At 40.3% G+C, this 26,589-nt stretch overlaps 1 protein-coding gene across 1 annotated transcript; it reads right to left on the minus strand.

Annotated features, from left to right (window-relative positions):
- Positions 1 to 4,153: 4,153 nt before the first annotated feature.
- On the minus strand, positions 4,154 to 26,155 carry cckbrb (cholecystokinin B receptor b). The gene is made up of 5 exons (XM_073474101.1): positions 25,999 to 26,155; positions 12,878 to 13,129; positions 10,731 to 10,992; positions 7,829 to 7,956; positions 4,154 to 4,698 (listed from the first exon to the last, which is right to left on the minus strand). The coding sequence occupies exons 1-5, from the start codon at positions 26,153 to 26,155 to the stop codon at positions 4,154 to 4,156; spliced, it is 1,344 nt and encodes a 447-aa protein (XP_073330202.1).
- Between the last annotated feature and the right edge of the window lie 434 nt (positions 26,156 to 26,589).

The raw sequence follows: 26,589 nt of genomic DNA on the forward strand, positions 1-26,589 counted from the left end.
TTGTTGAAGGCATTTTCTACCATCACCATTTCTGATTGAAGAATATATCTTACATTTAATATGCAGCTAGTGAATATTATCACCACATGTGACATTTTTAAACAGGACTAAAGGCAGCATTTACTGTAACCTTTGGTACTTCTGTTGACGTTGACATTTATCTAGACATAAATGGAATATGCTAATTAGAGATCCCACTGCTAACCTCCTCGATATTAGTCATCACAGACATTTTTATACCGAGCTTTAATTTTCATGACTAGTATCGAGTAATTGGTCGTGAGCAAGTGCATAATAACCAGTTTAAGCTGGAGTACCTGGTGCATGTGTGTGTGTGTGTGTGTGTGTGGCACCTGGATGAGGTGGATTGGAGAGCAAGTCATAACGTCAGACAGCTTCAGCAACACCGCAGGGAAATCATCAAGCATCTCATCGCTCTCCATAAATAAAAACACCTTTCCTCTCATAAACAACAACGCAGGCGGATAAGTTACAGCATTTCTTTTCTATGTGGGAAATTATACTAGCAGACACATAAATACCTCCTGTCTGCTGTTTACTGCAGGATAACCTTGTTTACCATAAGAAGTGTCCACATTTCCAAGGTTAACCAACATAACTGTGAGATCAGATACTAAATGTATGGTTGCTTCAGTGCAGAGGAATAGGAGCAGGAACGTTATTGTTTAGTACATAAGTTTAAAAGTTCTAGGTGCGTTGACAAGATTGTAATTGCTATTTTTTCTGTAACACACTGATAAAATTCTGTCTCGCCATAGTTCTCCTGCAGTCATGCGTCACTATGATGTATATTGTGAACACAAAGGGTACAGTGCACACAATAAACCACAAAAGCTGCAGGCCCATCTAGAATCTTCCAAAAAGTGCTCACAAAGGCAGGTCATACATCTTTTAGCTGCAAGACTGACAGCATTGTGCTTTGGTGCACTCAGTGAAATATGCTCATCCGTTCAGCCTGGCAGGGTTGAGGTTGTAACGCAATTAGTGCGAGGTGAGCAGGGGAGCCGGAGTCAGGGCGCTAGACAGGGCCTGACAAACACAGACCTCCGGAAACCTGGCTGTCATTGTTGTAGCCTGCAGGTGAGCTGAACAGCGACTGCAAGTCACTGAACAATCACTGAACTTATATTGAGGTTACTTTATCCTCTTGTTGCTTCCTTTAAAACGTAAGGCTTGAGTGAACTTCCATACTTTTGTTCAGTATGTATATGGTAACAAAATATTGGTAACATTTACTGTTTGTACAAGTTACTATTCATAAGAATTAACATGTGGCTCTTTGTCTAGCTTAAACTCGTGCTTAATGCCATTATGAGTAAAAGACTTGCAAAGACTAAAAATTGTAATACTGAAATGCAACTGATCAACAATGACCTATCCCTGACTATTATCCAGCCAAAAGGTTTTTTTGTTAAATGCTCTTTAAATGTTTTTGACAAAGGATAAACTTACTCTCGTCCTGCTCTTCATTTGGACAAAAATTTAGGTGGTCTTTAGTGTACAGTTGCGTAAAAAGTCATGGTCAGTAGGTGGCAATTACCAAGCAACATATTTGAATTTTCGTTTAAATTTAGCCCAAATTTCCACAGCCATTGCCTCAAATTGTGACGTGAATGCAATGGAAGAGATGGAATGCCACATTTAGTAACTGAATGCTGATAAGAACACCTTTAATTTTGGCTCATCATGCCATTTAACTTCCAACTAGTTTCTGACGAACTTCCTCTCAGCATTTCTGTAAAATGTATTCTTCTCTTTTAAAAACTGCATTTACTCCTGGTGACTTCATCGAAGTTTATTATAATTTGTGTCCTTATTTATAGAAGTATACAGTTCTCTCTGTTGTACTTAGGGGTGTTTTTCTAATAATATATAGATTGTTAAATAGTGTCTTTCCAGTCCATACGTTCACCCACAAAGTGTTGAGTATTGTTCTGCCGTCAAAACAAGATGCCCTAACAATTCAAACTGTCAAGTCACTCTTATCACATTTGCTACCTTGCTCACCTGCAAGGACATTGCAACACATGAAGAAAAATCCAGCTCTGCCAACCTAAAAAAACACACACAGGTGCCAAGCATCACAGTTTACAACCACAAAACAAGGCATCACCACTGCCCATCTAAGCTGTGTATACCACTGCAGTGGAGCCATGTTGAACTGACAACCCACTCATTTATCAGTTCCCATCTTGTTTCGAGTCTTTGAACTCCACTTCCAAACCTCTCAGGTTACAGCTTGCCTGTGATTATGTTGCCTGTGATGAATGAGGCAAATCAACAGTAGACAGGTAGAGTATAACATTGTATTTAGAGCCAGGCACTTAGTCCACAAGGCAACTGCATCACCATCATTAACACAAATAACATTCATAACTGACAGCAAAATATAAAACACTGTTTAGAAATTACATAGCAAATGATATTCCTGTTTTTATGGCTACATAATAACTGCCAAGTTTTAACTGCTTCCCTCACATGTCACATAGCCAACGGCTACTCACATCCTCTGCACAACACACACATGCCCTGCAGTCTAAGCAAACAAATTGGCTTGGTCCACTGTAACAAGAGATAAATGTGTCCTTTTTTTAATGCTTTTTCAGCATAGCTATGGAGGTATTTACACTGTAAAACCAGGTATTTAATAAAGGAGCTATATGTAAGAATTTTAGTTTAAAACATTAAAAAATTAAAGCCGCTGCAGGGAACTTTCATTTTTTGTTGAATCTGGTGGCCCCTGTGGACAAAAGCGGTATGAGCACCGCTGCTGCCTGTAATCAAGATCTTGACCTGGCTCGCACGTGCATTTGTTATGAAAGCGAGTGAAAGAAGACATTTTTTTTGATACTATTTTTTTTTTTAAACACAGCTGTTTGCAGGATGCATGAAAATGAGGTAATTATTTATTTGTGGCAATGTAAGATTAATAATCGTAATGTGATGATGTCGTAACAAAGTAAACTTTGTTTTCATCACATACTGTACCACCAGACTACAGAGCAGCTTCTTTCCTCAGGCTAAGACGCCTCAATTCATCCTCAGCACTCTGCCATAAAAAATAGTTTTAATTTTATGACTTATATTAAAGGTGCAATATGTGAGAATTTTAGTTGAAATCATTCAAAAATTCACTGAAATTATAAGAATAATGTGAAGGAATTACAATTTTGACATCATGATGTCTATATACTGTTGTTAGCATGCTAAACAACTAGCACTGGCCTGCACCGGTCCAAAGCTCTTTTGGTAGCGGTGTAAAAACCAACACACCCCTGGTGCTCTAAGTCTGGACTGCTAGCTGCACAGCTAACTAAGCTAACTAGCTAATGGCAGCTACGGTTGGATGGAGTTAGCCACTGGGACAGGGAGCTAATGCTTACATATTGCACCTTTAAACTGATGATGAGACTGTTTCATGAGCATGTCAGAGTTCCTTGTAGTTCGTCTAAGATCAGCAACAGAATGTGATGAAATAAAAGTTCTGACATTATGTCAAAGATGTTTATATATTGTGCTGCAGATATGTCTACTGAAGTTAGCATGCTAGCCAGGTAGCCCCTGCCCATCCTGTCTCATAATACCTCTTTGTACCTCAAAAGGCAATAGTGAGTTACTGTCCAGTTTGTCCTCAGTCCAACATGAGTAAAGGAGGAAGTAGCGCTGCCCCTGGGCCACCTGCTCCCAGAAAGAAACTCGTGGCAAGGAAAAGAACATTTGCATCGCCTTCCACTTGCTTTCCATTCCTTCACTTCCACAGCTTCTGGCAAGTACAGGGGTGAAGATGGATGCTCTTTTACACTGGTACGTAAACAGCTGCTAACAGTGACTATTTATAGCTTATAAAGGAAGCTAATGTATAATGTTACTGAGAGTGTTGATATCATATGTTAGCTGTTTGTTGAAAGAAAGACACCGCAACCTTCTGCTGCCTCAAAATTGTGTGGAGTATGAATTTGACAGGTGGCCTATTCTTACATATAGCACCTTAAAATAATCCACACATGAGTTTACTCACAGTCATGATTGAAGCTTCTATACTGCTACACACTGTTTTTCCACTCCACTTTACTGTCCCTATGAGCACAGATTTGGCCTAAAGATAAAGGGTGTGGGCTTGCATCCATCTGCCTCAGCAGGTTCCCATGGTGCTGACTGTAGTGTAGCTGAACTTGGACATGGACGCTCCGGTTGCCATAACGTCCTCCTCGTTGTCCCGTAGCCCACGACGACGACGATGGCGATGGCAAGGTGCGGCACAGCATGAGAACGTGGCGAGCAGAGCTTTGCGGAAACGTGTGTTCATGAAGCAGTAAATAATTGGGTTGACGCAGGCAGACGTGTAGCACAACAAATGGATAAAAGCGATGGGGGACCCTGATAGGGCTTGTTTGGCAGAGATGTCGTCAAAAGCCCTCCAGGTGTTGGCACAGTACAGAGGCATCCAGCAGAGAAAGAATAGGACAACAATGACCACCAGCATGCGGATTACTCGCTTCTTGGCCTCCAGCTTGGCCTCAGATGTGTTGCTGCGTGGTCTCTCTGCCTTGGTTGGCCTGGTGGATGAAGACATAGTGGACATCTCCATCGAGTGTGGCCGCTGGGCGACGTTCACGTAGCAGCCATCTCCATCATCGCTGCCAGTAGACACAGTGGAGGTCAGTCCATTCTTCACATCTGTATGAGGGAAGAGTAAAACAGAGGAGTATTTCTGTTAATTAAATTTATAAATATAACATCCCCTAACATGTGAGTAATGTTTTTATTTTGTGTCATACCTAATGCTTTTGCTTTACTTTCTAGACAAATATATAGAATATATATAAATTAATATATAAATTATATAGAAAGTATAAATACTATCGACGCAACGTCTTGTTTTAAAGGTCCAGTTTGTAAGAAGGATGATTTTCAAGTCTCATTCCCAACTCGCCACTACTGACGCTTTAGGAACGCAGCCGACCTTACCTGCAATCCCAAAGTGTCAACATTTCAGGAGCTGGGAATGAGACTCGAAAATCAATGTTCTTACAAATTGGACTCCTAAAGGTGTTGGTGACAACATCCAGCCACTAAATATGGCATTCCATCTCCCTCCTCCATTGCATTACCGTCACAACACCGCTGTTGTTCGAATCATCTTCGGGCAGCACAGTATGCTGGGCGCATAAACACCCACAGTAACACTGGATTCTGCTCTGATCAGGAGCGTTTACCGGCGGGAGGACAGGTCAGAGTTTATTTTCTTTTGGGATTAAAAAGTGGATTTATTCTCACTTTCATCTCTCAACCTCTCTGCACTACTAAACTGCTAAGGTGTGACCTCTACTGTCAGGTATAATGTATTATAATTCTCTCCCCAATGAAATGTGGCCTATTACCCCACTGATACTGGGTGGATAGATGGATGGATAGATAGATAGATAGATAGATAGATAGATAGACAGACAGACAGACAGACAGACAGACAGACAGATAGATAGATAACTTTATTAATCCCTGAAGGGTTATCATAGCAGCAGGTACATTCAAGTACAAATACAATCAAAATACAGGGGCATTAGTTATACTTATGTGCAGTCAGTGAGGTCTGTGGATTATTGCTTTTAGTATTTTTTATACCTTATACCCGAATTTTTAGCTCCAGTTTTTCATTCCCTTCTCGAGAAATTTCATATATTTGACGAATATTTCTGCCACTGGATTTACAAGTATTTGAACTGTGAAACTGAGTGCGCTCTTATGGCGAGCTAATTTCTAAAAATCTTAAATTAACACATAAGTCAAAGTGCCGAAGCCCTGTGATGACACATGTGGCCATTTGTAAGGTTTGCTTTGAGTGAATCATCGCTGTTAAAGAGCAGCAGCTCACCTTAATGGAAGGAAGAGCGACTTGTAATTCTTGCTGAGCCACAGAAATCATCCATCAGGAGATATTGCAATTGATTGATGAAATCCAATAGTCTAGCTTTCCTTCTACAAAGGACAACGTTCACTCAGTATATTAACTAATAAGAGCCCGAAGGCAAGCCAATACAAACAGGAACTGGTAGTGCAGAGACATTAAATGTAATTTGCAAAACCACTGCTGGGTTATTAAATCAGAAACATTTTCAAGAGGTTATTTTAGAACTTCATTATCCTTTTCCCTCTGATTTCCTGTTTGTTATTTTTGTTTTTTTTTGGTTTTGACCTCTGCTCTCTGTCTCTCATGTTTTGTTTTCGTTTTTTTCTACAACCTCTTTCTCTCTGAGACCAAACAGATGGGGATGTCCAGGCCCGCAGCTGCCAATTCCATCCTCTAATGGAGCACCAGCAAACACACTCCATCCTGCTATCATCCCAGACACACTCTCACATGCCCACAAAAGGTTATGTTTCACTTAACCTGCACACATTACAGTGATTGTGGCGCTAATGAAATCATCGTTGATTTAAATTCCTTATCGTTCACATACTCAATCATGTGAAAAAATGTAAATGCTAACACTAGGGCCTGGCTGGCAGGTACTGGATTGTGTGATTTCAATCAAACACAGCATTAATCTCAAACATGGAATACTGCTTGCGCCACATTTATATATTTATAATCTGTCCACATTATTGAAATTACAATCCAGTATATTACTGTTTTGGAATGGTCACAAAATGTGCTGTGTTTAGAAAGGCCCAGTCCAGATTGTTTTACGTCTGGAAACTGAGGCCAATAGAAAGCTTTAAAATCAGAGTTTTGGAGCCAGAGCTTTGTTTTATGCTGGTGTTGTTTTATACTGCATTACTACCTATAATAGGGACAGCATTAACAAGTTTACTACAGGTTTGACTCTATTTTTCATTAGAAAAGGATTTGGAGAAAAGAGGTGAAACCACAGCTGTGAAACTTTTGAATGACATATTTGCTTTTTTTCCAGAGAAATCGGTTGTTTTTTTGACATAGTTTGCAATGTTTTGTTTTATTGGGCCCTTTTTCATGTGCATTACTTATTATTTGTTAATTGATCGGTTCTATTAAATATATTGCCTTTTTTAATTAGTGCAGGCTGCCGAATGACATTAATGTCTCTTTAGAAAACATATTTTAGTTAATGTGTTCGCAGCTCAGCTGATGTTGTGGCAGTATGTCTTTCGAGGTTTAAGGTTCAGGGTTCAAGGTTCCTTTACTTGTCATTCTACAAGACAGGGTTGTACAATGAAATGCAAGTTGTAGTTTTTAATGTGATACAAGAAAAAAAAAGATTTTTCATGGTGTGAGTTTGGAGGATGAGTTCAGGAGTTTTACAGCCTGAGGAAAGAAGATGCTTCGTAGTCTGGTGGTGTACCAGCGGAGTATCTTTTGGCAGCAGGGTGAACAGACCGTGGTTGGGTGTTATCTTTTAGTATCTTTTGGCCTCTGTGCAGACATCTTCCCTGATATCACTGATGCTTGTTGATGGGTACCAATGCCAATGATGCTCCGGACAGTTTGAAAATGACCTTTCCACTTGTATGAATCTCACCACCCTTTACACAGTGAATTTTCTTTTCTTTTATTAGGATGATAAACAGGATGAGGCGAGGTAACACTAACATATTTGAGATAGAAGTCAACAAAATATAATTTGGCCTGTGTTTGTGTTTGTCTGGTGACAATGACAACACAGACAATAGTATACTTTTTTGTATTTAGTGTTGTTTTTCCTTATTGCTGTACTTTTGTGTGTGTTGTTAGTTACTGAATGCTTCCTGTGAGTCAAACTGCCCTCTGTAATATTAGGTGAAGCTTTACCATAGCATGTTTGTTTTTCACATGTTCTCTACATGTCCTCACCAGTAGAGTCTTTTTTGTGGCCCATCTCAAAGTGGATGCCTCTATAAAGTTCCCTGGAGATCAGTCCATAGGCCACGATCATCACCAACCCTGGGATCGCAAACAGCACAAGCAGCAGCAGAATGTACCTAAAAGAGACACACGGCAGAGGTTAATATCTTGATGTTCTTGCGTGAGGATAATCGTGCATACAGGTACTCATATAACCCCAGCATGTTCCTTTTATGTATTAATGTTTTGCCACTACCTGTAAAGACCTACGTTTTTGAGTTGTTTTTTTTGTTTTTCAGAAAAAGACATATCCGGTGATCTTTAAAAAACCAAGAATGACGTTCAGCAAAATGGACTGTTGTAATGACTCGATCTACCTAGATGGAAAAAACACCCAATTTATTATTTGTTAAAAAAAAAAATAAAAAAAACAGGAAAATAAGATTTTTAAGCTTTTTCCCCAAGCGGCATTTCCTTCCTAATCCAAAACAAAAGGGAAGCCAGAAACAACATATATTCTTGCTCAGTTGCTCAGTCATTCAGCGCTCACAAAATTACAATACTTATGTGACTGTCTGTTTTTTCATATTTACAAATTAACTTGTGGTTTAAGGGTTAAGACACTCCTCAATAGTCATTTCCAAAAATACATATAGTTTTTTTTTTTCTAAATCCTATAGCAGACAAGTCTTTAAGAGGTTCTGGAAAAACCTTTTTTAACAGCTGTGTTCAATGTTGTAAATGCCCCTTTGTGATTGCTAGGGTTTTTTTTTTGTTGTTGTTGTTTTTTTGCTCTATGATTCATATTCCTATGGTAAAATACTACAGACACAAACTGGGTCTTTTTTACTCTACTGCACTAAACAACCATGAGCAAGCCTAAAGTTCTCAAAAGAACACACAATCACATAACTGTGTACAAATACACACAGACACACACAGAGTTGACTGAAATTCCCCCAAAGCCTGTTCCATCCTAAGTCCAAAACACAAAACACACTGGAACATCCGTCTGGTCTCTTCATCTGTCCTAATGTTTCCACAAAAAGGCACCCAATAGACGGAAAGTGTGCGCTGCTAGAAACGGGCTCCAGGTCCAAACATGGACGTAAATTAGATGTTTCAGTGTAGCGAACAATGTACACAGACGCAGTTCATCTAAAGTTTATTTGATATAAAACAGCACACCGTCCACACGGCAAGCACTTGGAGACAGAGGAAAAACAGTCGTTAAGTTGAAGTTTTATGGTAAGTTGAATTTTATGTGCTGCTGAGACCTCAGATACCCTGGAAATGTAACTGATGATGGATGCATAAGGGGAGGACAGTGTGATTTATGGAAACTGTGGGTATGTGTGCAGTTAGGAGGCGCTCACTAATCTCTATTTGCTCTTCTATTCATTTACTATTCTAATTGTTACTTTTTTATCTTTTTATCCTTTTATCCTTTTTATCTGTCAATGAGATTTACTTTATTTATTTATTTAATTTATTTTACACTTTTTCAAATTCATGACCAACTGCATGAAGAGAATTCTATTTATAACTATACGAGTTTTATGTAATGTGACTACTTCAATGTTAAAATGACTGAAAAGATGTTTTCAGTGCTCAGTTAAACCTGATCACACTGGACAGAGTGGAAATAACCTTCAATTTATGAATCTAACCCCTTAATCCAGGACAAGGACTTTCTATCACGCAGCCTTCTTTGTCCTTCCAGTGGATTAATTACAAATTCATCTTTAAGAGGTTATACTGACTCCTTTTCTGTATAGCCTCAGACATTTCAATATTCAACATAGCATATGCATACTCCATTTTCTGTTATGCTCAAAATAGCAAAATCTCATGATGTGTCACCTGAAAGCCTGTAATAAAACTTAATTAAATTGTTTGAATGAGTCATCTTCAGTGTCTTGGAAATAGGCCATTATGTGATTTCTCAAGGCGTCTTTTTCTCCACATCTCTTGTATTTGAAAGAATATTTTCATAATAACATGGAACGTGTTAAATAAGAAAAGTGTCTTTTCTATTACAAAATAAGTTAATTTTTAAAACAAACAAACAAAAGACAGAAAACTAACATAATGATCATGTCCACTGACTTCATGGCTCTTATACTTGTGCTCCTGTTCCATTATATTTAAACATGTCACTTATAAACATGGTAATTGCTGTCTTCAAAAGGAACTTGTGAGCGTGTGGTTACAACATGGGAAGTCATATATATAATATGCTTGAATTTAAGTTGGTAAAAACACTGCTGCTAGGCAACAGCGTCTTAAAGCCACTGTGAGAAACAGTTTAGCAAGCTAGAAAACACATTCAAATATGGACATTTTCCTCTGACTTATTATAAAATTACCAAGAAAAACTCTACACAACTAAAATTACAATATATTATCCCATGGTCTGGGTGAATACTTGATTCTGATTGGCTGGAGGGTGTCAGTAAACTTCAGATATACAGACACCTCTGGATCTCCTCAAGTAGTTCCGGCGTTACTGCCTGTTTTCCGTTCTAAATTCATGCGCTATATCCTGTATCTAAAATCTGAGGTCCATCCTTCTTACTGGAGCAGTGAACAACGTGCTTGTTAAGTCAGCGAAAACAATTTGGCCTCGTATTATTGGCTCTATCTATCAGCGAAAGTTTCATTATCGGTCGATAACCGACAATGTATACTTCCCATTATCAAGCTGACCCAGTATGGATCGTGCATCCCTACTTGCTGCGACGATGGCCAAATCTTGCCTCTTTTGTTCAATAAGAAAAATGTAGTATTTATAATGAGAAACTGAGCTGATTTTTTTTCTTATGGTACAGAAAACTGTCGTTCTGAAAACTGTGTTATTAAAGAATTGGGGTTGTTTAAAGGACACATCATTTTACACCCAAACACTCACCATGTCTGTTCTGCCATTGCGACGGGCCACTTGTGGCGACACTGGTGAGCAATGGTGTTGTCAGGACGCTCAAATGACTCCAAGTGACTGATGACTGGATACGGGATCATGATAACGAAGGCCAGCACCCATGTAGCAGCGATCACCCGATAGGCATGGGACCGGGTCTGCCACACCCGTGACTTCAGGGGGTTACAGATGGCGCTGTAGCGCTCAATCGCTATGGCAACCAGGCTAAATGTAGAAATGCTCACTGATATGCCTGTAGGAAGACAAAACAGATTATTTTAAAAGGAAGTAAACATGCATGCTTCTGTCTGTTCTCATATATCTTTTTATCGTTTTGATGAATGAAAAGTTATTATGTGCTCAGAATAGTTTGGACTCGTAATAAAAGGCAACAAAAACATGTTTGTTGATGCGCACGTTATATCTGCAATAACAACAGAGGACAAAATGTGGCGCTCTGTGGAGACGTGCTTGCAAATGAATATAATGCGAGGCGGGGAGGTGGGGATGTTTATCTGGGTCTTGGTAGAAGAAATCATGTTGGTCTAGGCCACTGATGTGATCTGCCGTCTCTCTCCTGACACGGCAAGACGGGAAATTACTCTTTACCTGTCTTATCCATGTCCTCGACAGGAATACAAACAGTGTGTGTCTGTGTGTGTCTCTATATGTGTGTGTGTGTGTGGTGTGTGAGTCAGGACCCAGGGATGTGTTGTCTGTACCTACGAGGGCAGCTTACAGCAGATCCCACTGAAGCAAAGAACAATCAGCGTCTGTCTCTCCTGTGGGTTCGTCCACTTTTCTTCAGTGCATCAGGATGATTTCTCTCATTCATTCATGTGCTTTATTTAATCCACAATTTTGTTCAATGCTCAGATGGCTTTCTCTTGCGGTCAGCACAATGTTCCTGTTCTTTGTTCCCAACTTTCACACGATGACAATCATTTTGTTGTTGTTCTCTCTGTTAATAACTCCATTCATTCTCTTTTTTAATTCACTATATACGCTCCCTTTTTACGCTCATTCTTAAGAGGTCTGCATTGATGCTTTGATAATGTAGATGATGGAATACAGTAGATGAGTGAAGAATATCAAGTGTCGCTCACATTACAGTAGCTAATTGGTGTTCTGGGCTAATGGATTAATCACATGTTTTGCTACCAGGTGTTGACAACATTTCTCTTTTGATTCAGTCTTGTTAACTTGCTAAGCTGTAAGTTAATCGTGTCGGACATCAGCCACCATCCCAAAACACCAGTATTTGACGATCTGGGAATGGAATTAATGATTGACTATCTTCATGCTGAGAGTTACACAGTGTTGCTTTAACTGCGCAGAAATTAAAGTGGTATCGATCTTCTCAACGCTCAACAAGAAAGTGAATAAGCATATTTCCCAAATGTCAAACTATTCCTTTGAGTAAATGGCCTGAAAGAAGCACTCAATACCAAGATGAATATCCCCGTGATGTGATGAGGAGAAAGACCCCTTACTCACTTAAATATTAGCAGCACAAACACATCCCGCTGAGAATCCACAACCTCCCACAAAAAGGTTGGATGATGAAAATGGTCTGTGGATGTGACACAGTTCATTGGTAATCTATACTTTTTCTAAGTGGTTGACAGGAGGTCAGAGAACTTGTTAGCTCCCTGATTGCTACTTGTTACCGCGTTTTGTTGTGGCTTAGGTTCATAATAAAGAGGAATCAGTGTGGAAGCTGCATCTGAATGCAGTTTTAGTTCGGCAGTACAATAACGGGCTGCTGAGTGTGAAACCCCCTCTTCATTTTCTATTAAATGCCAGTCAATCACTTCTCAAGGCATGATGGGGTTAGCCTGACAGACCGACAGAAATGTCATTTTGTTTCTATTTAAATCACACAAAAAAGGATGGAGATGTAGGCAGCGATTTAGTTTTATCAGGTTGGAAGATAGGATATAAACGGATACCACAATTGGGCTTAAATGTTAGATAAAAGGAGGAGATTGGTGTAGATTAGTATATAAAGGAACAACGGAGTGATTTTGGACACATTTATGTGATAATGACGGCAATTTATACACTTTTTTCTCCATCAAATGTTATTATCTTTCCTCGACTCCTCATCACAAGTCAACCCCCAACCCTTCTCTCACCCATCAGGTAGGACACTATCTTGCACATGGCGGCTCCAAAGATGAAGTCCTTGAGGATGCTGGGGATGAGAGTGAAGGGCATGCAGAAGACGGCCATCATCAGGTCGCTGACGGCGAGCGACAGCAGGAAGGTGTTGGTCACCGTGCGCATACGCTTGTTGACCGTCAGCACCACGATGATGAGCAGGTTGCCAATGACGCTTAGGAAGAAGATGAGCGAGTAGAGCAGGATCCGCAGTGTGTGGTCCCCATCTAGTACAGAGAAAACAGGAGCAGAGGATTATGTTGCTGAACTAATTGATTGGTTCTGTTTTACACAATGATCAATACAAACACATCTTTATTGATCCGAACAGCTTTACGCCAATAATGCTGTGTGTAATTGTGTCTTGTAGCTGCTTCTTTGTTTGTGTGTTTCACATTCCCTGAGCCAGTTTGTGCCACTGCTTCCTCGCCTGTACAGTAGTAAAATAATGCAATGCTGGACCATGACTACCATAAAATGATGTTCAGGTAATAAAATGTCAGTTACATCAGCTGTTTATGAAAGAAGAACTTTACTGCCACAGTAAAGACATCACAGCATGCAGAGCAACAGAACAATTTATTCTAAATAAAGACACATAATACAGAGAAGGAACATGGAGGTTGAAAACTGAAGTATCAAATGTCTTTGACTCAAATGACTGTCTTTGGCCTACAGTTGGAGGGTGACAGCCGGTGATCATGAGGTGACTCAGCACTGTTCCAGGACTTCAAGTACTATATTGGAGGACCAAAATCAATTAATCAAATCAATATTCCAGGGCACACCAGGATACATGAATTTTGTTAATAATTACATTCAAATCAACAAGGAGCGAACAATGTGTTTTGCGTGTTGCTTCACCAGATTCGCTCTGTGCTTAAGTTCCAACAGGTGTTTCTTCAAATAATTAATTGGAGGCACAGTAATGAAATGAATATAAAGTAATATAAAGTCCTAACAATAAAAAAAAACTGTGCTGATACCATATGAGAGTAGAACACAAAGTTACTTAAATGTTATTTTAAAGCCACAAAAGCAATATGAAGCAAGAGTTGGAACAAAAGTGTTTTAATGTATGATAATGATGGTTATTTACTCAAGAACTGTATTTTAGTACAATGTTGAGGTAATTTTACTTTACTCGAGTATTTCAACGTTATGCTTCCTCATGCCTACATTTTATGGGGACATTTCTACTTTTCACTCAATTTATCTTCAGCTGCAAAATTGAAATTGTACAAACAAAACATCAATTTATAAAATATGATATTGTGCTATAAACTGTCCAACTGTATAGCTAACATGTGCTCCACCTTGAATGTACTTTTTTGTATCTATACAAAGAAGTATCATTATTTTCCCCCAAGTAAAAGATGAGTAGCCTTTCTAACACAGCTTTTGGCTGGTTACAAAGGCACAAAACAAAAGGACAGAACACATGGAGCTAATTAATATAGTTTATGGTGGGCTGATAACCTATATTTATTAGCTCCATGTGTTTGTCCTTCAGGGCATTTGTACCACTTCCTGTGTTGTGTATCAAATTTGCATAGCAACATTCATATTGTCCAACCTCAAAGGTGAACGCCTCCGTCTTCCAAACAAAATAGTGTTACGTACAAATTACTCTAGCCTTGTAACCCCAAAGCCTGTCTCCGCTCTCGGCCATCAGCAGCTTCACTGGATCATATCCTGTAAAGTCTGTGTTATCTGCCTTCTCTGTTATCTCCACTCTGCCCCCTGCTTAGACACAACACTTTTTAACGGGTTACCTTCTGTGTCTGTATCCTGGGGATTAGAGGCACCCATGTGCGCCACATCCGCAGGACACAAATCACAGCACACACATAAGCCCAAACTTCACTGACACAGTCGTAGAGGCATGTTCAACCGAGCACACTCGAGCCTTAATCCCCTGAAAATACGCGACCGACAGTTCCTCAAAGGCACTGGTAAATTAAAGAGTAAAATCTGAAAGTACATCTAGAGAGGGTCTTTTCCCTGCAAAACACCAAATACAGTATATTGCTATCTCTCTTTCCTCCTCTTATTTCTTTTCGCTCTCTGCACGCCTGTTTCTATGAGGTTATTTTCACGGCCTATTCTCATCTTTCTGGCATTTCTCCTTGATCTTTTACACCTTTTGGAGTGTTCTGCATTTTGCGTATTTTGCTTTATTCCTCTGTCCATTTCCTCTCCTTCCACTCTCCATTAAAAGCAGAAAGCTTTTAATGAAACCAAAACAAGCCTGGCTGCTTGCACACAGCAGCAGCAAAGCCGGCCACACGCCTCAGTGACTGATACAGTACTTATAGATTTCATTTCATCATGAAGATGCAGGATTACAGTTTTGTGCAATGTTAAGTACGAGTTGTGTTTTGACCAGAGGCACTCTGTTCAGAATCAGGGTTAATCGCACAATCATTAATTTATGTTTTCTAGCTGATCAGCACCCTCAAGGTTATTCTTTTACACCTCACTGACTCCCAACAGCCTCAATGGTATTAAAAACACAAAACATAATAGCCTTATTTCCCTTGGCCTGTGTCACATCTGTTACACATCTGGAGTAATCCTTAATCGGATTCATATTGATTCACAGTCATCCACTTGGGATGTAAATATGGGAATTGTGCACAAGAGGCAGGGCCACTGAATCCGAGCTCCACTCATCCGTCCGTTTATTCAAAAGTTCAGGTCGAGCTGCAAAAATCCTGAATCAGCTGCACAGGAGCTGCTGTGAAGTCGAAGGGGATCACGTCAAAGATGGGATTTGGCTCCTCCAGATATGTGGTACATGTGTGAAAGCAGGATGATAACATGTCACTTAATTGATTTAATTCTCTCGTATCCACCCAGCCACTCCAAACTGTTTTTGTTAAACTTGCAGGCTTAGCGATGGATTCAGGCTCAGCTCGCTCAGCAAAAGTCAATCTGTCTTCCTCAGTCTCGCTCTCAGGAACACACACACACACACACACACACACGCACACTCTTCCCATCTAATGGCATGAGGCTTCACCATCTGTCTCACACGCTCCTATGCAAATAAAAAGCAGTTACCTCTAATATGGTGCATACTGTTCTGCTGACAGAACATCAGGGTTTCTGCACCAGAGCAAATGGCAGCAACTTGGTGTTTAATTTTGTGCTTGTGTGTGCACATACATCTGCATGAGCTTAATGAAAATGTGCAGACAGATGATTGGCTCACACTCTGCTTTATTACTCTCTCTCTCTCTCTCTCTCGCCTAATGAAATATGTTACTCCGGCTTCTGCCTAATCGAAGCCAATTAGCTTTCCTGTGTGCTCGCTGGCTGTGCAGGAAACACTGATAACACCCTCAGCACATTTACACAGTTACTTCAGGCTTGCTGCTCCTATTCATGTGTGTACGTATGAGGAGGCAGTCATATTAGTCACCTTGTTCACCAGAGCTCCACCTGCACTTGGACTCTAACATGTTGATTCTTCCCACGAGCAGTCTAAAACTACACGTTCTGATGCCATGGCGATTATTAAAACCAGCATCGTGAAGCTCCACTGTGACACGAAGCACAAGAAAGCAAAGCAAACATACCCACTCAAATCTAAATTAAGGCCACCAAAAATAAAGACAGCTTTCTTTATTGAGCTTGATTTTGATAATTATCAATAAATATTTACCCCTGCTGAAAGAGCGAGAAAGCGAAAGAGAGCGAGGGAGGGACAGAAAGAAAAAGTGCACAGGAAAAAACCTGCCCTTCACCTGTTGTGTGTATTCTCTTCATGTCTGTGAGACATTCTGCAGATACAGACAGTAAAACCATAGTGACGCTGGTATGATGTCGATATGACTGTCTGCAGGTCGTTTTCAGCTCTATTTTTGCAGAGAACCGCACGTGTCACAGTAGAATAGGCAACTCTCTGAATCTCTAGATGAAGCGCCCTTGACACGCACGTGAGAAGCGCTGGCAGTGTGTCTGTTGTAAACTGTTTACAGACAAACTACCTGAGTGTTTTTAACAGTGCTGGAAAGACTACTGAAAATCTGTAATCAAGTACAAGTACAGTTACATTACTGATATATTACTCAATTACAAGTAAAACTACTGGCATTAAAACAATACTTAAGTAAAAGTGCAAAGCATCCTTCTCAAACATTAGTTACTTAACGTTGATGTTCAATGCGTTATCAATAGCAGACATTCAGTCAAAGAGGTTTCTGTTTCTGCAGATCTTCAGTCTAAATTACTCCAACTCTGGTCTGCTCAGTGGTCACCTCTCCAACGCTGCGCCTGCTACAGTTTTTGCGTTTTGTCAGTACGTCAGGTTTTTATTGGCCCGTCTGTAGTCACATAGCCTTACTACAACAAATATGCATGGTTTGGTATGGTACCATAAGTACTTTTTCTCAGATACACATTAAGTAGTTAAAAGTACCCACACCTTTCCCCATGCAACATTAGGGTGATGCTTACACACTAATTTGTAATAAAACAATTATACCTGGATACATTATTCTGAAATGGGATCTTCTGCATAAGTATGTTTACTTTAGTTAGTTACTTTAGTTTAGATCAGAGTACTTTTTGCACCACTAGTCTCTGTGTCTGTATTTGTCAACTGTTTGCAGAAATTGATATTCATATCTGTATGCAGCTGCAAACTCTTGGATTTCAGTCTAAATGTATTTGCTGTTGTAAAGAGGAAGTAGAAACTAAAAGATTTCCTCTCTCACACACACAATGTGACAACAGAATGAAAATTGTGACAGACTATGACATGGTTTAAAGCTACTTTGATCAATAATTTTATATTATTGATGGATCAAATAACACTGTGTAATGTAAAGGAGAGGTTATGTAAAAGAGGTTGCTCGTAGTGAACCCATAGAGAATCATCTTTTTTTTCCTGTATTCAATGCTCCAAACCTTTTGTATTTTACCATATAAGAATGGTTTCCCATTTGTATGCCTCGCAGTGCCCCATTCAGTAAGATCACAATTCCCAAGAGGTTGAGCTTCGACCACCAGCGTGTGCACCGTTGAATGAGATTATTTATTTCTACCTGCCTTTCATATCCACTACAGGTCTGATGGAAGGAAAGCTGCAGTGTGCGCAATTCTCTTCTATCACTACAGCAGACTGACTGCAGTGGTTCGATCCCCGGCCCTGCAAGTCCACATGTCGAAGTGTCCTTGGGCAAGAAACACAGCCCCAAAAATTGCTCCCAAGTGGCTCTTCAATCACTCTGGCCGTGTTCTGATTATTGGTTCTGATGAGCAGGCACCACTTCCTCAAAACACCAGTTCATGAATACAAGTGTGAGAATAGGTGAATGCTGACTTGTGTTGTAAAGTGCTTTGAGTGGTGTAGAAAAGGTGAATAATTAAAGGTCCTATTTGTAAGAACAGTTGATTTTTGAGTCTCATTCCCAACTCGTCAACTACTGATACTTTGGGATTGTACGGACGTCAAAGCGCCATTTTTTTAAGTTGGGAGTAAGACTCAAAATCAACTTTTCTTACACAAAGGGCCTTTACATTTGTCAAATATTTTGGTTTATGACTAAGAACCTGCAAAATTAATGAAAGTTATAATCAGCTGGAACTGTATGGTGTCCAGTGCCTATTAGCATGTAAGTAAGACGATGAACGTAGTAAACAATGACTAGCTAAATGTCAGCATGTTAGCATTGTCATGAGCATGAGCTAGCTTGGCTGCAGACGCAATATGAGCTGTTAGCATAGGCTACTGCTTTGCTCTGCGTTAACCAAGTGAACCAGCAGCCAAAGAGGTGTAGCTAATTTTTTTACCTGTAGTCTAACCTGTGTATTTATTTCTCTTCACGCACTGTCTAAATAAGTGGCACTGCAGTCCTGAACAACATGCTGCAATTCCTGCCCTTTTCATGGCACATAAATACTGTATACTGGACATTATGAATAACACATTTCACAATTAGGCTTGTAGTCACTTTACAGAACTGGTTAAATTCGCCACTCAAGGCACAGAACGATTGACTCCTCGATTACACTTCAACAGTGTTGAACTGAACACCTACAGAGAGCGTTGTTAAACTGTGATTTCATGATATCAGTGCTGAAGCCAAACTGCTGGCACAGGGCCAACCCACACAGCTCCTTTTTATTTCAGACTCATGTGACCACATCATCACTGCTCTGTCTGCTAACACCTCTGAACCACAGCACAGAAACACGCCATAGATTTAATATTAAACACTAAGGGCCGGATCTACTAAGATCCCAAATTGCTCGTACTAATCTGCATGCGCAATCTGGAAATTTGCGTGTGGGGTTGAACCGCGGTTTGCGGGCAATTTACTAAGAGTGATTGCGTAAATGACAACAGGCGCAAACGTGTTGGAGACACGCCTATTTAAATGAGGGTTTAGCGTGTTTCATGGTTTTCAGCATGGCAAGTTTGAGAGAGCGAAAGCGCAAAGTGAAATTCGACCCTTTGGAATTAGAAGTGTTGGTAGAGGAAGCGAATAAACATTTCAATGAGCTGCAGCAAAGGAATCTGACGGTCGCGCAAAGGAACGCCGCGTGGGAGAAAATCGGTGAAAAAGTTAATGCTGTTGGAAAAAACAGGCGAACAGTGGATGAAGTGAAAAGGAGATACCAAGACATCAGAAGAAGAACAAAAGAAAAATTGGCGTATAATACAAGGTCTGCAAATAAAACAGGTGGGGGCACCGTGGATGAGATGCCTCTCAGCATTGAGGAGCAGGTGCAATCCGCTCTGAGTTCCTCCAACAGCTCCAAAATGGCAAGGCTGGATAGGCAATATGTTCTAATGATAGTTTACTCATTCATCCCAAAAATGTTCACACGAGGGTGAAAAATGCGTTCTCTGCGTCTCCTTCTTGCAACAATAACCGCAGCCATGTGTGCGCAATTACGCATACAAACCGTTTGCACCTCCCTTTGAGACGTGTTAAATATAGAAGCAGTTTCTATTAGCAAACTTGCTTTCAGGTTTGATAAATCACTTTGCGTGTGCTAAATTAATATATTTACATTTTCTCCACCCAGAACACGCACAATTGCGTGTAAACGCCCCATATTGCATATTCATTGCTGCAAACGTACTAACTGGATGCAGACGCGCTATTTTGCACCTTTGACAGACGCAACCCTTTTTGCGCACTGTTAGTAAATCAGTTTGTACAATTTTTTGCGTGTGCAAGGAGTTTGCACACGTTTTAATGCACGCAAACCTTTAGTAGATCCGGCCCTAAAGCTACTATACAACTCAAAAACTGAGGTCTTTACAAAACCAACAGTGTCAGTTTGGCAATGTTTAGTTTGCAGTGAGCTCCATCAGTTATTTGAAGTGCTGTTTCCAGTTTAAAGAGCCAAATGATAGAAGTGAAGCCTGTAGCGCTGGAGGTGTGGAGAGCTGGTCTCATGGGAGTGTACTGTGCTGTGCCCCATCAGCCGTGTCTGACCAATGGGACGGTGAGCAGGGTGTGTAAAAAATGACTTTGTTGGAACATCCAGAGGTATTTTATTTACAATTATTTAACATAATCTTAATAAGGTCGAGGGACGGTGATTCATTTTATCTTGAATAGATTTATCTTCCCTTTATATCTTAATAGAGCGCATTACCTTCACGTTCTATCTCAGTTATGTACTGTATCTATAATTGGTTACTTAAAATTCATACAGGATGTCTGCTTTAATGGACACACTTGTGTACATGCAAGTCACGGTTTAGTTAAAATGTCAACTTTTCCACATCAATCTGAAAGCTTATGTTACCATCAGTTTGAGTGTTGGACTTGAAAGCCTGGTGAATTGATTTTCTGCTAACAACTGCATTAAAACAATTTCTAAAAAAATGCAGTGGCGGAGGCTATTATTGGATATGCATTGAAATAGTGGATGAATTAATGATGAGGTTCATACTCCCAGCCATGAATATTTAAGGATTCATCTGTTTCTCTCAGACACTATATTGACTATGAATTACTCCCCCCCCCCTTCTCAGTCTAATACATATGCAGCGTGTGTCACTTTCTATCCCAGTCGGCCCTCGTGTCGCCGCACCTATCAGGAAAAGAAGCCGGCTCTGCTCCGGTAGAACCAAAGTATCGGTAAATGTCACAGCTAGTGGCTAATCCAGCATGGTAAATGTCATCTAAGCGCTGTCGCTAAGCCAACAGTTGATGGAGGCACCGAACGAAACCACGTTCTGTTGACTACGGCGCATGAGCCGCAGAGCCCCTGGTCACTGCGGTCGGAGTACAAAACAACATGTTGGTTGCTTGGCGCGCTGTGCAGGCACGTATTAAACACCTCAGCGGCCGACAGGCAGTGAGATGAGGGGGTGTGAGCAATGGGGATAGTGAAATACGCACGAGCAGGCGAGGTGGAGCGCTGAGAGAAACTGGTGGGAGAGGCGAGGGAAATGAAAAGCAGAGGAGGGTTTAATTTTTTTGTCTAAATGCATTTTGTGAGGAATGAACTGCTTTGTGTTCAAGGATTTCCTGGCAGTGACTGATAACACTTCTTTTGTTGCCGTCATTATCACAACCTCCTACCAACTATAACAACTTTTTTTGTTGATTTATTCATCTATAAATAGTGATTCACCTGTGTCTTCTGCTGTGAACAAGGTGTGACAGACTTCCTTTAAAGCAGCTATGACTAATATCACATCTACAGCAGGGGCGTGAGAGTCTTCAGGGTTGTCTTGCAAATCATACATGGGCTGCATCTAGCATTTTTAAAGGTGTTTCTGTTTGAGCGATATGTTTCCACCCAGCGCTGGGCGAGGTTTTTCCACACTTTGTGATGTGTTAAGTGGCTGTGTCAGGGGTGGTGTCAAAAACAGTGGGGTGAATCTCACAAAGCAGTGACGTAATTAAACACATACATGTTTCACAGATATTTCAATAACCCACGGGGTGCATTCTGCACCTTTAAAAAGGTGCTCCAGCTACAATCATTACATAGACGGATGTGCTCCAGACAGATTTATAAAAGAATGTGTGTGACGTTTGCCAGACAGCCTCCTTGTCTCGCTCAAACTCCACGTCACCAGCTTCTAACGCAAGCTTTCTGTTATTAAACTGTAGTCTCAGAGCCTAAGCCTCATGAAATCTTCACAAAGCTTCTCCAGAGCCACAGAGGGTGTTATCTGACTGTTTTCACAGGCTGAGCAATAGTCCCAATGACTAATTAACCTAAAATTGATGCGTAGAAATTGTTTTGGCGTTCCCCTTTACACAAAAAAGACAGTAAATGCAAAGGTTTCAGCAACTTCATCCCAAGAAAACGTGGTTTCAGCAATTGGCCTTTAGCAACGTATGTTTATGTTTAAGTGGTGAAGCCGTCAAGCTGCCATGTTAATTAATAATCTAGATTTTTGGGGACAAAGGAGAATGTCATTGGTGCTGGTAGAAAGCAACAAAGTGTGCGCAGGAAGAAGATTTGGATGGATGGCTCAACAAAACATCAGAGTTTAAATAGGAGACTGCTGTTCGTTTCCTGTTTCCTACAATAGCATGGCCATTGTCTTTTCCTCATCTTAGCCGTATGATTAATATAGTAACCATAACAGCAAAGTTCCCTTGATCTCAACAAAGCAGTGATTTTAACTCAAACCACCATGATGTTTCCCAAAGTGCAACCAAGTTGCTTTGGTGACCAACGACTTGGTTCTGCCAGACTTTAGCAAACCAACGGTCTTAATGTTACCTATTTTTATCGAATGCTGTCAACTTCTCAAATGTTTACATATTGCACCTTTAAGCATGACAACAATTAGTGCTTAATGAGGCCCTAACCCTAACCCCCAACCGCACCAAGTTGTTTTTGTGCCCAAATCCAATCCAACATTAATGATAGCTTTGTGAATTCATTCAACTAATTCATTTTTCAGCAGTGATTTATAACTATTTTGGATCACACAGGGAAATGATCTCAAGACACAGAAGACGTTGTAAGCGGCAGTTAAAAGCAATTTATATATATTTTGTGTTTGTGTTGTGTGTGTGGTGCTTCAGGAGGTTTGATTTGTGGAAATCATTTTGGTGAGAAGGAAAACCGGCAAACTATATGTGGCACATGCTTTGATATCCATGGCGCGCACAACAGAGAGGGAATCTGACGGTGACACAACTCAATCAGTCAGAGTGACGGACAGAAAGCGGAAATGAGAAGAATGAGCAAGCGTTGTGAAGAAGTAATCAAATTCTGGAGTGACAGAGTGAGTAATGATGGTGACAGCAGCTGTATAGGGTCAGACATTATTTTTCCTTCCTCGGTGGTCGTGTGACAAAGATACAGTGGGAATGCTAAATAGAGAGAAATAAGGCAGTGGAAAGTCAAACTGAAGAGAAGTGATCATCTGTAAACGCCACAGTGTGTGTGGGAAATAACTTTTTGCAGCATAAAAATGGATTACGCTCCCAATTGATCTATACTGCTGCCATTCTCATCAGACACCAGACACAGTAGTGTTGATCTGTACTTGTCAGCTGTGTTCTCAGTGGGTTTGTCATTTGCATTTGTTCTGATTTAGCTCAGTATATTGGGTCATACACGTGGCTGGTTGCTCAAAATTACCAGTGGTGGAGGAAGTATTCTGATTCTTTACTAATACCACGAATACCACTATAAAAATACTGTACTTACTAATAAGTAAAAGTCCTCCATTAATGCATCGCTTAAGGAAAAGTACAAATCATCATGAGAACATACTTAACGTATCAAGAGTAACAGTACTCATCGCAGAGAAATGGCCCCAGTGAGATGTATATTTATAAATTATTACTAATGCATTAATGTTTAAGCAGAATTTTTCATAATAGATCGATCTGCTGCTGACTTTCCTGATTCATTATTTACTGTTTGGTTTGTAAAGTGTAAGAAAGAAGTGAGAAATGCCACCAAAATTATCACAGTGACACCTTAAAATGTCTCGTTATGTCGGACCAACAGCCTCAGATGTTTACTGTGATTTAAAGGAGCAGTTCACCCATAAATGAAAATTCAGTCATTATCTAGTAACCCTCATGCCAAAGGAAAGTCAGGTGAACTTTCATAGTCCACCAAACATTTCTGGAGCTTCACAGTTAAGCAGCGTTGCAGCATGAATGAATTTTCATTTTTGGGTGACCTGTTCCTTTAAGATGAGCAGCTAATGATCACGTTTGAGAAGCTGACATCGTGCAGTATTTGGCATTTTTGCATAAAAAATAACTAATAATGAACCATTTATCAGAACAGACGACTTATTGATTAACCAACTAATAGGGCTACAACTCCCATGATCCCATACTACTGACATCTTTTGTTTTGTTTGAGAGACCCCCTAGCAGCACAAATTACATACAAAATTCTTAATTTGTCATGTTTGTAAAATCGTACTTTGTTAAGTAACTACGGTCGTAACAATAGCTGTCAGGAACATGAAGTAAAAAGTACTAAACCAACATGTAGTGCAGTTAAAGAAAAGTGTAATGAAATGGTAACGGTACAGTACTTGAGTAAATGTACTTAGTTACATTCCCACACTGTAAATTCTCATCACTGGTGGAGAAGATTTTGAGGTAATATTGGGAATGACTGAAACTGTATCAACAGTTAAGGAGCCGATATCTCTCAGTGATGATGTTGAGCTACAACACTCAGCAGCGTAATGAAGGCACTCAATCTCTGCAGCATCTTTAACACACACACAGCCCACACACACACACCTCATCAACACATGGAAACACTGACAAACAAGCATTGAGGGCTGGAGGTGTATGGAAATAGCAAGTGTTGATTGATAATAAAAAAAAAAAAGGCAGGTGGAGATTGAGACTGAGAGGAAATGCAAGAGTGATGACGCACTGTAATGATGTTTCTTCTTCACAGCATCAGATCGAGGCAGTTTTACTGAAATAGCCCAAAATCTGAAATTTGCCTCCAAGGTCTTGACAATCCGTGCAACATACGACGCGGGGATATATTTTGTGCCCTCACTCTAGATAAAGTACTCTGAAATAGAAACAGTAATTCAATACAAAAACAGCAGGAAGCAGCAGCATGACCATGCCGCGCAGTCCAAACATGAAGCCATCTGACATGTTTTTTCAATGAATAAATCCTCTGTGTGGGCAGGATTTGATTCCTGACTATGACACACTTCCTCTCTCTGCTCTCTGATCCCTGTTCTCACAGTATTTTCATAGATTTACACTTCCAATAATGAAAGATAAAACACTTTTCCATTTTGAATTACAAAAGCCTATTCTGCTCTGGCATGTGCAGAGGTGCCAAAGCCATCATACACTGTAAAGATATTCACTGTATAGTTTTGATTAATGGCTGATATGTTAAGTGGACAATCGCATTTTTAAGTGTTTTTCAATATTAGCCTAAAGTTACTAAGATTCTTCTTATGTGTGTTGTCTTTTGAAGGGAGTGAAAACCATACACTGCAAAAAACTCAAAATCTGTATCAAAAAGGATATTTGTCTTTAAGAAACAATCTCCTACACTGTAAGCTATAAAAGTTGATTTTTCCTCACTGTAAAATTTGACAAAGTGAATTAAAAATTCCTTAAAAGGAATAATCAATAAACGATTACTTTAAAAATACCAAGAAAAGCAGGTTAGTAATTTTAACTTTCAGCTTGTACAGCTTAAATTTAACAGTCTACTTTACTTGGTGATTTTGAGATGATCGGATTTGTAGATTTTACAGTGTAGAAAATATCATTTTAGTGACATCATTTGTTTTTAGATTAAATTTCAACTTGTCCATGGCAGATTGATTTTACTTATTACAAGCAGAAAGCATCATGTCTTCATTGTTTTGCTTTAAATTTATTTTGAAAGTGTCTCTTTTTTTACAGTGTACAGTCAGTTTACTCTGCTTTTGATGAAGAGACCACCTGCCTGACAGGTATCTCACTAAACCTCACCCAGCCCTGACTGCGGATATTTCACGGGGAAGCCCGAGCTAACATCTTTCCACACCAAACCTGACAATTAAAAGGCAAACAGAAACTCTCTCAATACGAATGAGGTCTCTGCTTCACCTTCTAATTCAGCTCCAGGTGATACATGTTGAGTTGCCTCTCACCTTTCTGCCTCATGCGCTGAGGTATGAGGAGTGTGGACACGTTGCCGTAGCTGGTGTTTGTCGTCTCCAAGCTGCCGTTGGCCGCTGCGCTCTGCAGCGCGTCAGTCTGCGCCCCGACGCACTCCGGGGATGTCTCATTGCGCGCGCAAAGCTCCATGTTTTCTCTCTTTTTTGTTTTCTTTTTCTTTTTAAATCTAATCTTGTTTCTGAGGTTACGAAAAGTTCGGTTCGGATTTTCTGTCAATTCTCGTCTGAGCCTCTAATGTGGTAAAATAACTGGACTCTGCATCCATTGTCCTGCACGCTTGAGACTTGCCTCGGTCTTCCAAAACAAACAATAAACGGTAGTTTGCCTCTTTCTCCTGTATTTACCCGCCTGTACCGTGGACGTGTCTCACTTGGCATCACACACGGCGGCCAACGATCGGTGCGCACGAGGGGAGCATGGCGCACTGCTGCGCGTTGTCAAGTGAACCGCGTGGAGAGCGAGTGAGCGCGGACTAAAGTGTGAGACTAATGTCATGTAGGGTGTGTGTGTGTGTGAGAGAGAGAGAGAGAGAGAGAGAGTGAAGGGGGGGGTGGCAAGTCATT

Source organism: Pagrus major, chromosome 9 (assembly GCF_040436345.1).
Source record: "Pagrus major chromosome 9, Pma_NU_1.0".
Taxonomy (NCBI): domain Eukaryota; kingdom Metazoa; phylum Chordata; class Actinopteri; order Spariformes; family Sparidae; genus Pagrus; species Pagrus major.